General features: G+C 44.4%; 1 protein-coding gene across 1 annotated transcript in view; it reads left to right on the forward strand.

The window, feature by feature from the left end:
• The window catches only part of LOC122924651 (alcohol dehydrogenase 1-like), a 156,680-nt gene that overhangs the window by 108,975 nt on the left and 35,458 nt on the right, over positions 1-12,247 (forward strand). The window contains exons 6-7 of the mRNA XM_044275969.1: positions 2,823-3,083; positions 3,255-3,390. Of these exons, the coding sequence (XP_044131904.1) occupies positions 2,823-3,083; positions 3,255-3,390 (397 nt within the window). The remainder of the gene's footprint in view (positions 1-2,822; positions 3,084-3,254; positions 3,391-12,247) is intronic.

The following is a 12,247-nucleotide window of genomic DNA, read 5'->3' on the forward strand; positions in this document are numbered from 1 at the left end:
GCGATCACCATTCTCCTTCATTGAGCCCGCTACTTAGAAAGGAATGTGATTTGTGACAAAGTAATTCCTAACTAATCAAATTTCTTTGTGAAATTTGGGGAAGCAGCCAAATCGAATTTTTTATAACTTGGCTCATTACTAGCAGGCACCATATCATACAGCAAGAGTTGATGAGGGATTGTTATATAGTTTTTATGGGAAAATATTCAGTGTAACATGTCATTTATATTCCTGCTCATTCTGGGCTTTAACGTCAAAGAGGAGGTCCTGTCAGTGATTAACGGCTATCTCTGAATACATAGTCATAGAGGGAAGGCTGTCAATTACTGATAGGACCATCTCCCCGACTTTAAAGCCCAGAATGAGCAGGAATTTAAATGTATAAATTGCAGGTTTTACTGAATCTTTTCCCATAAAAACAGAGGTGTAGCTAGGGGCAAGGATTAAGATTTGAGCCCCCCAACACCCGCAGCAATTTTTTTTAACACTAAGCCACTCCCCTACTTCCTCCCAATGCATAACTATACTCACTCAGTCCCAACTAATGAAATCTATCATAGGGTACACAGCAGTACCAATACACCTTGCAATAAACTAAAGAACCAACTGGTCCTACCTCATTCCGGGCGTTGCTGTCGTCGGCGTAAGGTCCTTGTGGTGATCCGGAACAAGCTCTCTGTGCAGGAGGCTGATTCCCGGGCTTTCAGCCCTCCTCCCACAGTCAGCAGTGCCATGTGCGGCCTTAGGGGAGAGCACCCACCAGCGGAACTGTGAAGTAGGGAGTAGAGGGCTCCCTGCTTCACTATGGAAACAAACTGCCCAGCAGTGAAAAGAACTGCCGGACGGGTGCGCCCCCACCAGCCTCTGCGCCTGGGGCGCATGCCTCATCTGCGCTCCCCCTCGCTACACCCTGCATAAAACTATACATCACTCTGCTTAGCATCTCCTGCTCTATAACATGACATGCATTTTCGTGGTCATAGGTTCCCTTTAACTGCTTTGTAAGATAGTTTATTTTTACGAGTCCAGCTTTTTAGCGTGCATGTGATCCTTATTTGTGCTCAGAAGGGGGCACTGCTTGATTTAGTTTTATTATGCAGCAATTTATTAGCACTTGAACGGGAATTACTTGGCACTGCGGTTCGTGTACATGTTATCATAGTTTTTTTAGCTATTCTAATATTAGGCGCGCCAATAATGTTTATTAATAGGATATAATACTAATACTTACTCCATACATTTTTGGAACAGCACATGAAGGCATTCAAAGTAATTCATTGTTATTAAGCCATTCACAATATCTGATGGTTTAATAAGCATAAAGAGATTGTTAAACTTTTTTAACCACTTCATTACCGGAGTGTTTAACCCCCCCCCATCTTCCTTCCTTACCAGACCAATTTTTCAGTTTTCTCAATCGGCGTATCTAACTGCATCCATCCTACATGTATTTGATGTTATTTTTCACTGAACATATTATATTTTTCATTTGTGCCATTAGATGACAGATATTATATTATAAAATAAATATATATTTATAAAAATAAATTAAGGACAAACTGAAAATTATGAAAACATTTTTTATTTTTTCTTATTTTTTTCTAGCAGTTACAAAAGATTAAGACAAAACATTTTTACATGTTTACATTTATCAGGAAAAAAGAAAAAAACGAAAAAAAGTGTACGTTTGTATATTTTGCACACTGAAAGTCTGCTATACTATTAGTAAAACAAATAATTATATATTTTTTTATGAATGAAATAGTGATGTGAAATGTGTGTATGTGTGCATATGTAGTATGCTATATTATTGCTAAAATTAGTTAATATATCTGTCTATATCTATAACTTTTTTTTTCTTTGTAATTTATTGCTTTATTTTTATATGAAAGGAAGTGAATTAACCCCTTCCTGCAACAGACAGTTAATTTACAGTTAATTTTATAGCCAGATTGTTGTAGCTTCTTTCCTGAGACCCCTGCTGTCTAATGACACAACAAACTGCAGATCACAGGGTGACAACCAATCGCACTTTTATATGTTATGTTACACTTAAGAGTCTACTGCCAAGACATATAAAGTCGTGCAGTAGAAGTCAAAAGAATAACAGATCTCACAGAGTGGCCAGGCCCATATTGGTGATTATACTTACCTGGTCCCCACGGCTGGGTTCCATCTCTATCGCTCCATGGCCATCTTGGCAGATCCTGGGTCTGTCTAGAATCAACATCCTATTAATGGAGGTCACGTGATTGCTGTGGACAGTATCACCCATTTGGTATGTCACTGGGTCACATTCCACATGGGTGACAGGTTACACTCACAGCCAGTGATTGGCTGCAGTGGTCATGTGCCCGCTGTCAACAGGATGTTGATTCCAGAGAGACCCTGTAACTGCGTAGGCGGCTGTTGAGTAATGGAGCTGGAACTCAGTGTTGGGGACAGGTTAGACCACTCTAAACGTTTAAAGTTCCGCAATCTTTAAACTGCAGTCCCAAAATGGAAACAATCCAAATGGACACGTGCATGCACAATCCATCCATAGTGTTAAGTTAATGAAGGCCACTAATGGATGGGATTAATCACATGACCCTCCATCAGTGGCCATTTTGTGACTGCAACCCTGGCCTACAGGTAAGAGTAAAATAAGAAAGAAGCTTAATAAACTATCTGACATTGGAGCTGATAATGTGTTGTTAGGAATCGCGAAGCAATTTTCTGAGACAGCTAAAAGTAAAGGAAAGTGGGAAATGTACAGAGCTGTTAACTTATACATTACTAACAGTTGCAGCAGTGGTTCTACAAATTTTTATTTATTTCAGGTTAAACCCGGCTCTACCTGTGCAGTATTTGGCCTGGGAGGAGTGGGTTTGTCAGTGATTATTGGATGTAAAGTAGCTGGTGCTTCCAGGATTATAGCCATTGATATAAACAGTGACAAATTTGCAAAAGCCAAAGAGTTTGGAGCCACTGATTTTATCAACCCTAAAGACTATGACCGTCCCATCGATGAAGTGCTGACAGAGATGACTGAGGACGGAGTGGACTATGCTTTCGAGGTCACCGGAAACATTGGAGTCATGGTATGTTTATGACAAAAACATTTTGGATATTATAATGACATTATTAAAAAATGTAATATTTTGGCCATCTCACTTTGAAAATGTAAGTTTCAAACCAGTATTGGCTGTACAGTAAATATAGTAGCTATATTTCTCAATGCTGACCTGTGTTTTATTGTGTTTTTTCATTAGACATCTGCTCTGAAATCCACTCACTTTGGCTATGGAAAAACTGTGATTGTTGGTGTACCTCTTTTATCAGCTACCATGACATTGGATCCTATGCTAATTTTATCTGGACGTGTTCTCACTGGAGGTACTTTTGGAGGTAATATATTCAGCTCTTGAGCTCATGTACTATAACTTGTATATAAAGGCTTTATCATTGAAAATTATTTTTTGTATATTATGTTATTGTTTGATTGCCAATTCAATGGACAAAAGTAAAGGAGGCCATACTGTTTTAACGTGAATTCAATGATTTGAGAATAAATAGGCATAACAGGCTAAGTAATATAAATATTTACTAAGTGTGATTAAATATAAGGTAAAAAAGACAAATCACATACAGAATAAATAATAATCAATCACAAGGCCTGCACAATACAATATGGAGGGGACTCGCCACCATGTCGTGGCACATGGTCTACACTCCATGGTGATAAAAGAGATAGGGATAGTGACCTTACAACTAGAGATGAGCGAATCGAAGTTGACAAAGTGGAATTCGATCAGAATTTCAGGAAAAAATTGATTCGCACGAGCGAATGAGAGATCACCCACAATGCCATGCATGCAGCCAATCAGCAGCCAGACAGCCCTATCATGTCACAGCCATATAAATAGCCTCAGCCATCTTGGATTCAGCCATTTTTCAGTGTACTTAGTGCAGGGAGAAACGTTAGCAGGCGCTAGGGACAGTGCTAGGAAAGACTTTAAAACTTATATTTTGCTCAATAGACGTTCAGGGAAAGAGCATTAGAAGTGTAGGGAAAGGATAGGTAGGAATTATTACACAGTATTAAAGCAGAATAGGGTTTAGCAGGGGAGTTTACAGACTGGGTAATAGGAACAATCCTATTACACCTTGCTGCACTGTCTGCAGATTAAAATTGCCATTATGCAGCTCTGTAATTCCAGCAAACGTTTTTGTTATTGGGGTTCAAGTGTTGTTTGATACAGCCATTAACAGGGTTTATTACAAGGAAATATTTCTACGTCTTATTTGCCTTTTTAAAAGGTGCAGTTATAGGTTCTAAATAATTTTTTGGCTTGTATTAGTGGGAAAAAAAGGGCTTATTAGCCGTTGTGTGGAGAAGTGAGAAAATGACAGCCCTTTTGGGCGTGTATTAGTGGCAAAAAAATATACATTATTTGACGTTCAGCGGTGCAGTGATATGTTCTAAAGCCTTTTGTGGAGTGTATAAGTGGAAAAAGTAAGGGCCTATTTGCCGTTCAGCGGTGCAGTTATATGCTCTAAAGCCCTTTTTTGCGTGGCACAAAAAAAGTATTTGCCGTTGTGTGGTAAAGTGAGAAAATTATAGCCCTTTTTGGCGTGTATTAGTGGCCCAAAAAATTATATTTGGCGCTTCAGCAGTGCAGATATATGTTCTAAAGCCTTTTTTTAGCGTGTATTAGTTTGACTGTTACTTTACTGCCACTGGGGAGGGGAGGCTATTGGCGCCATGATACTGGCACATGGAGGGGGGAGGAGAGAGGCACTTGATACTGGTACATTAGGGGGCGGGGGAGAGGATGGCACTATTATATTGGCACATGAGGGGGGCAAGAAATGGACATGAATCATGAGGGGCAGAAATGTGAAATGATGGGGGGGGCAAGAAATGGATATGAATCATGAGGGGCAGAAATGTGAAATGATGGGGGGGGTGGGCGCCAAAATGTAGATTCGCTTGTGTTGACAAAAATCCTTGCACCGACCCTGCAGTTATATGTTTTAAAGCCCTTTTTGGTGTGTATTAGTGGCAAAAAAAAATTATTATTTGCCGTTCAGTGGTGCAGTTATATGTTCTAAAACCCTTTTTTGTGTGTATTAGAGGCAAAAAAAATATATATTAGTTGCCGTTCAGTGGTGCAGTTATATGTTCTAAAGCCCTTCTTGGTGTGTATATCTTCAAACAAAGGAGAATATTCAAAACGAGCAGCACTGACCGATTGTAGAAAGGTACACTTTATTCCATGGCAGGAGGGGGGTGCATACAGTGCAAACACAGCAATGAGCAACAGCCGTTTTGCGTGTGTGTGCGCTTCTTCTGGCTTTCCACTACTGGAGGGGTCACAGCGCTTACAAATGTGCACAGGAAGCCGCATCATTGCAGTGATTACTTGCTTAATCAACACCTGAGTTTCCACAACAGTGGACAGGGATTCTTGATAAATAGCGGGACCCCTTCAATAGTGTAAGTGCATGTGCAAATACATAAATCAATAAAACAATACAAATACGAAATTACTATACATGCAGGAATGTTCTTGGTGTGTATTAGTGGCAAAAAAAATATATATTATTTGCCGTTCAGTGGTGCAGTTATATGTTCTAAAGCCTTTAGTGGCAAGTGTAAAAAAATAAGGGCTTATTTGCTGTTCAGCGGTGCAGTTAAATGTTCTAAAGCCCTTTTTGGCATGTATTAGTGGCAAAAAATATATATATATATTTTTGCCATTCAGCAGTGCAGTTATATGTTCTAAAGCCCTTTTTGGCGTGTATTAGTGGAAAAAAAAATATATTTGCAGTTCAACGGTGCAGTTATATGTATTAAAGCACTTTTTTGCGTGTATTAGTGGCACAAAAAAAGTATTTCCTGTTGTGTGGTGAAAAGAGAAAATTACAGCCCTTTTTGGTGTGTATTAGTGGCAAAAAATATATACGTGTATTTGCCGTTCAGCAGTGTAGTTATTTGTTCTAAAGCCCTTTTTTGCATGTATTAGTGGCACAAAAAACTGTATTTGCCGTTGTGTGGTAAAGTGAGAAAATGACAGCCCTTTTTGGCGTGTATTAGTGGCAAAAAATATACAGTATATTTGTCGTTCAGCGGTGCAGTTATATGTTCTAAAGCCTTTTGTGGCGTGTATAAGTGGAAAAAAATAAGGGCCTATTTGCCATTCAGTGACGCAAATATATGTTCTAAATCCCTTTTTGGCGTGTATTAGTGTAAAAAAAAAAAAATAAGGACTTATTAGCCATTGTGTGGCGAAGTGAAAAAAATTACAGACTTTTTGGGGGTGTTTTAATTTCCTTTTTATTTATTTATTTGATCTAACAGTATGTCAGACAGAGAAGTGCCAGACCCTGCACAGGGGAGAGGCAGAGGCCTAAATGTTTCTGGTGCAGGCACAGGTCGCAGCAGAGTAATTGGGCATGGCAGCAGGAGTCGCAGCGAGAGGCCTGAGCTCCAGGTGTCATCTAGCAGTCGTGTCTTGACCAGCAACCCAGTGGTTCTTAAATGGATGACTTGGTCATCCAAGAGTCGTGGGTTCGTCAGACACAAGCCCTTATTTGGTATGACCCGGGAGCAGTCCCTGTGCCCTCACCTATGCTCAACCTGCCTCTGTCCTTTTCTATTTCCTCAGCCAGAGAAGTATTATATGCTGTGGGCTGAGCTCGACTATACAGCGAGGACGAGCTACTACAGGACAGTCATCAGCTACTGGCGAGCCAAGATGTGGAGGAGACATCCGCCGCTTCTTCCGGTAAGCTGGCAAGTAGTGATGAGGAGAGTGGCGTGGGAGCTGGTGTTGCGAGCGGTCAGGCTCCTGACCCAGAGACCGTTGAGGAGGACATCAGTGATGTTCAGACAGTACTCGATGATGATGATGTAGCTGATCGCACTTGGGAGCTGGGTGAATTAGGGTCTTCATCATCATCGGGGGAAGAGGGTGGCAGCTTGCCCGTGAGGCAGCGGTGGAGCCAGCAAGTTGCTAGCGTGGCCGGGAGTCGGCAGGGTGGCAGCACTGGGAGGTTGGGAGCCAAACGTGCCCGGGGTAGACCACATGCTTCGCAGAAGCCTATATGCCCGGAAAGTAGTGGTGCAGGGATTCATGGAAGCAGCGGTGGTAGCATTCAGTCAGTGCGGATTGTTGGGGGTAAAATCACCTACTCAGCGGCGTGGCAGTATATTGTTAAGCCGCCAGGGGAGGTGAGCATGGCCATTTGTAGAATTTGCGGGCAGAAGGTGAAGCATGGCCAGTGTGCCAATGTTGGCCCCACGGCCCTGCGGCAACATATGCAGCATCACCATAAAGTGGCCTGGGAGAACCGTGGCTCCGATGTGGTGGTCCAGCCTGCCACAGCAACCGCTGCATCACTCAGTGGCATGCACCCAATTTCAGGCAGTCAAGGCTCCACCACCTCAGCAAAAGGGAGCTGTCTGTCCTTCCCATTATCTACCGGTCCTGATGCCCCTGCTCCTCGCCCTCCTACTCCTCGTCAATCATTCTGTCAGCAATCGATAACCAAAGCGATTGCCAAGATATGACAGTATGCGTGCCCTCATCCAACGGCACAGAAGCTGAATGTGCTTCTGGCCAAGTTGCTGGCCAAGTGGTGGACTCTGCACCTTTCAGAGAACTGATGGCTTGTGCCGAGTCGAGGTGGAGAGTTCCAAGCCATCATTTCTTTGCCAAAAAGGCAGTACCAGCCCTGCACACATGTAGAACAGAAGGTGGGCCAGTCCATGAGCCTGTTGGTGTCTGCCAAAGTGCACGGCAGCGCTGACGTGTGGAGCTGTAACTACAGTCAGGGACAATACATGTCCTATTACGGTCCACTGGGTGAATGTGATTCCTGCACAGACACATCAGCAACTTGGCCAGGTGACGCTGCTTCCACCTCAACGATCTCACGCCATTGTTCCTGCGGCAATTTCCGCCTCTGCCTCCTCATCCTCCACCGTGTCCTCAGCCTCCACTGCAGGGACAATTCACAGCGCCCCTCCAGCATACAACACGTGCAGGGCATGGCAGTGTCAGGCTGTTCTACACCTGGTTTGCCTGGGAGAACGGAATCCCACAGGGGAGGAACTGTTCCGTGTCCTTAATCAAGAAATCGTATCTGGGCTTTCTCCATGAAAAATCAATTCAATTCACCTTTCCGGGACCCTTGGTGTTGTACGTGGCTGGGTGGAGGAAGAAACCTTCAATGATATCAACGGAACATGGCTAGCTTGGTTTCCAACCTTGTGCAAATGGGAAGTTTGCGGTTGGGCAAATGGACTGTTTGCGGTTGTTTGCGGTGCATTAAAAGGGGAGTTTGGTCTGTCAATGTCTGTGATGCGGGTGTAACCCTTACACTACCTGATCGATACAACATCATACCTGATCGTATACACACACTGGATGTTTTAAACCACGTTGTTCAAGAAGAAAATTGGATTGTTAGGTGCTTTATGCCCTTTATGGATTTAAATCCGACTCTGCGTCAACTATGTAATTTTCCATGGGAGTTTTGCCATGGATCCCCCTCCGGCATGCCACAGTCCAGGTGTTAGTCCCCTTGAAACAACTTTTCCATCACTATTGTGGCCAGAAAGAGTCCCTGTGGGTTTTAAAATTCACCTGCCTATAGAAGTCAATGGCAGTTCGCCCGGTTCGCGAAAAATTTTATGTTCGCGACATCTCTACTGTTCAATAGGCTCACCACGTAGTTGGTTTACCCAATACAACATATCTTGATGAACCACAAAACGGGGAAACACTGACTCTGCCACAGGTTGTTGTGGTTCACCTTCTACAATTAACAATTTTTTTTCCTGGCGCTGGATAGGGTTGAGTCCTGACATTGGGCGGTATCAAAATTATCCCCTGAGACATTGAGGTCTGCCATTTCAGGATCCGGCGGCAAGTCCTCCATGTCTCCCACATCACAGTTAGCGGGGTTGTCTCCACCTCTTCCAAAGAAGTGGCAGTCACCCCTACCGCTGGCCCTTTGGTCTCATGTTCCTAGGGTTCTGGTCTCCCCCCTGAGCCGGGCCACTCTGCTAGGGTTACTCCTGTCTCATGGGTATCAGTCACTCTCATAGCAGGCCACAGTGTCGGCAAGTCTCTCCCTATTATGAGTTCATAATGAATATTTGTGGTGACAGCCACCTCATGGGTCCATCTACCGGCCATCGTGGTTAGAGACACCAGCGCGGTGGGGTAGTCTTTTAAGTCTCCGTGAATGCACATCACACCTATGTTACGGGCAGTATACTCAGTGGACCGAAGCAGGGTAGCCCTTACTAGGGTCACCAGACTCCCTGAGTCCAGCAGAGCCTCCGCCGGAGTGTCTCCCACTTCCACCTGGCACAAGTGATTTAGAGACTCTGGGGTACCTGTTGCACACAGCCTCCTGGCATATAGCGACTGATGGTAGCTATAGTTAGTGTCCATGGGCTCAACCCAATGGGGACAGTCAGCCCTTACATGGCCAGGCTCCTGACACTGCCAGCAGACTTTTGGATCCTGGTCCTCCGTGGGTACATCCCGGGTGGGCTTTATCTGCCCAAATCTCCTGGGGTGGAGATTTCCGGGGTTTGCCGACCTCCCTCCTGACAGAATCCTCCTTCAGATTCCTGGTAGCTTCATAGCGTTCCCCCAGGTCCACCATCTCAGGGGCATTGCCAGGAGACACCTGACCCATCCAGTGCTGGAGAGGGTATGGCAAAGCCCTCCAGAACATATCGGCTAATAGTCTATCCAGCATAGCTGGGGAACTCAGCACATCAAGCTGTAGTAACTTTTGCAAGAGGTGGAGTAAGTCATAATAATGGGTCCTCGCAGGCTCAGCCGGCTTCAACCCCGACTGATGTACCCGCTGGGCCCGGACCAACACAATAACCCACAGTCTTGCCAAAATCTCAACCTTTACTTTTTGGTAGTCGGCCGCTTGATCGTCCGGCAAGTCGAAATACACCCGCCGACCTCAGTCAACTGGGCATGGGGTAGCTTTTCCCTGATGGCCACTTTCTTGTACATCGGCAGGTAGGTTTCGATGTCGTCTGCGGGGGTCATCTTAGGAATCGTCGCACGGACTGCTTTCCGGGCATCGTGGACACTCGGGGTTGCTACTGCTGTCTGCAAAGTCATTACATGTTGTAGCAGCAACTGGTTAGTCTCCTGCTGCTGTTTATTAGCCTCGCGTTGATGCATGTCTGTCTCGCTGCTGTAGATTAGCCTCCATGAGGGCCTTCACAACAGCCTCCATTTTGTTGTGGGGCACTGGTTGTAATACAGCTGGTTTAATATACGACATACAACCGTGCCTGAAAAATGCAGAAACCAAAAGTATCGCCGTTCACGCCACCCTCACTGCTTGTTCCAGCATCCTCCACTAATAGGGGGGATTCGCTATGGTAGACAGGATTAGCGGACGCAGTATAGAGGCAACAACAAGTTCTTTGGATCAAACAGTTCAGTGTTTTATTCACACTTTAGGCAAGTGACAAAACAAGCACTCAAAGAGTCCTTGCTTATAGCAGCACCAACTTGTTTTCACACCAAACAGGTAGCAAGCCTTCATCCAGACACAAGGCTCCCAGATCCCAACACAGAGACATAGCTTCTGAGCCCAGCTGCCTATTTATGGACAGCCAGTTGCTGCCAAAACCTGGACCGGCATTTAAAATCTGGTCCGGTATTTGACCTCACCGGGCTGTAAATCAGTCCACCAGCACATGCTGGGAGGAAAATACCTGTTTTCCCAGACCAAACCTCTCAGTGTGTCGCAACTGGTAAATGGCAGACTCTAAGATGGCTGCTGCTATTTATAGGGCTGTCACATATCGTTCCCCATAATTGATTCCTCTACATGCAATGGAATGCGATTCGTGACTAAGTACTTTGTCATGAATCAAATTTCTTGTAGAAGTTCAGCGAAGCAGCCAAATAGAATTTCTGAAAACTTCACTCATCACTAATGCAGATGCCACCTGCCAAGATGCCATGAAAACCCTCTCTGTGATGACACTGAGGGCTGGGCAAAACAGTACAGTGATAGCAAATTGGGTCAATTCCAGACACTTTTCCAATCTGCTTCCCCAAAAGTCTATGAGATAAGGAAACAGGGTATATGCTAGGTAAGGGCACAGTACAGATATAAGTGAACCTAATTGCTCACTATTGTTAATTTTGAGGAAGGTACAGAACTGTACCACGTATGTAGGGAAAAGGCACAAATTGTACAGACAGCTGGCCAGAGGTAATAATGCCCACCTGCTGAATTAAATCTGGGTGAAGGTACAGAACTGCACTACATTTGTATTTTTAAATGTAAATTTTACGGACAGCTAGCATAACACCCCAGAGTTGAGTTACTACACGCCTCTACCCCACTACTATCTTCTAAGAGCCTTTACATTGTCATCTGATATGATTTTGATTAGGTCTTCACAGATGTGCATGTAAAATCTATGTTAAATGTAATTGTTTTCCTTGTAATTTTCCAGGTCTACCAGCAGGTGGCAGCAATGCATTGGTAAGGAACTAGTTACAGTTTAGTGTATCTAGTCTGGAATGGTTCATTCCAGCTTAGATCCCCCCCTGTGGAAGTGTGGGCTGTTCCCACATCCTGCACCTGCTTTGGGTAGGGTGTGTGTGTAGGAGATCCCCTGTATAGGAAAGAAAGCAAGGATCTTGTCTCGGTTGAGACATTGATCATATACCCAGTCTGAGAACCTTCAGCCTCAGCTGGATGAAGAAAGCAGACGACCTCCAGAGTTCCAGGAAGAAAGCATACCCTGAGAAACTATCTGTGAGTAAAGTCCTGTGACCTAGGAGAAGCCATTCCTCCTCGGCTAATCTGTCCCCACAAAGCAGAAGTTACAGAGAAGTGCAGAAGATGAATTCCTGCCACATTTACAGAGCTACCAAGCAGACGTCCTATCCTGCAAGCTCCCCACATATCAAGCAGAAGCATTTATTCCTGCCAATGATTGCCAAAACCTACTGGGACCAGAGACCAAAGCTGTATACTGCTTGGATACAAGTTATCTTTGGTAAAGAAAAGTTTGAAATTCATCTAAAGATCTGGACATCATTTGTGCTGCAAAATTCCTCTATTACTCCTACTATCACTACACTCAAATGTATTGCAAGTGAGCCAGAGCCACGAGGCCAGCCATACAGTGGCGTACATACCAGGGTCGCAGGGGTCGCAGTTGCGACCGGGCCCGGCACTCCAGGGGGCC

The sequence above is a fragment of the Bufo gargarizans genome, chromosome 1 (assembly GCF_014858855.1).
Source record: "Bufo gargarizans isolate SCDJY-AF-19 chromosome 1, ASM1485885v1, whole genome shotgun sequence".
Lineage (NCBI taxonomy): Eukaryota > Metazoa > Chordata > Amphibia > Anura > Bufonidae > Bufo > Bufo gargarizans.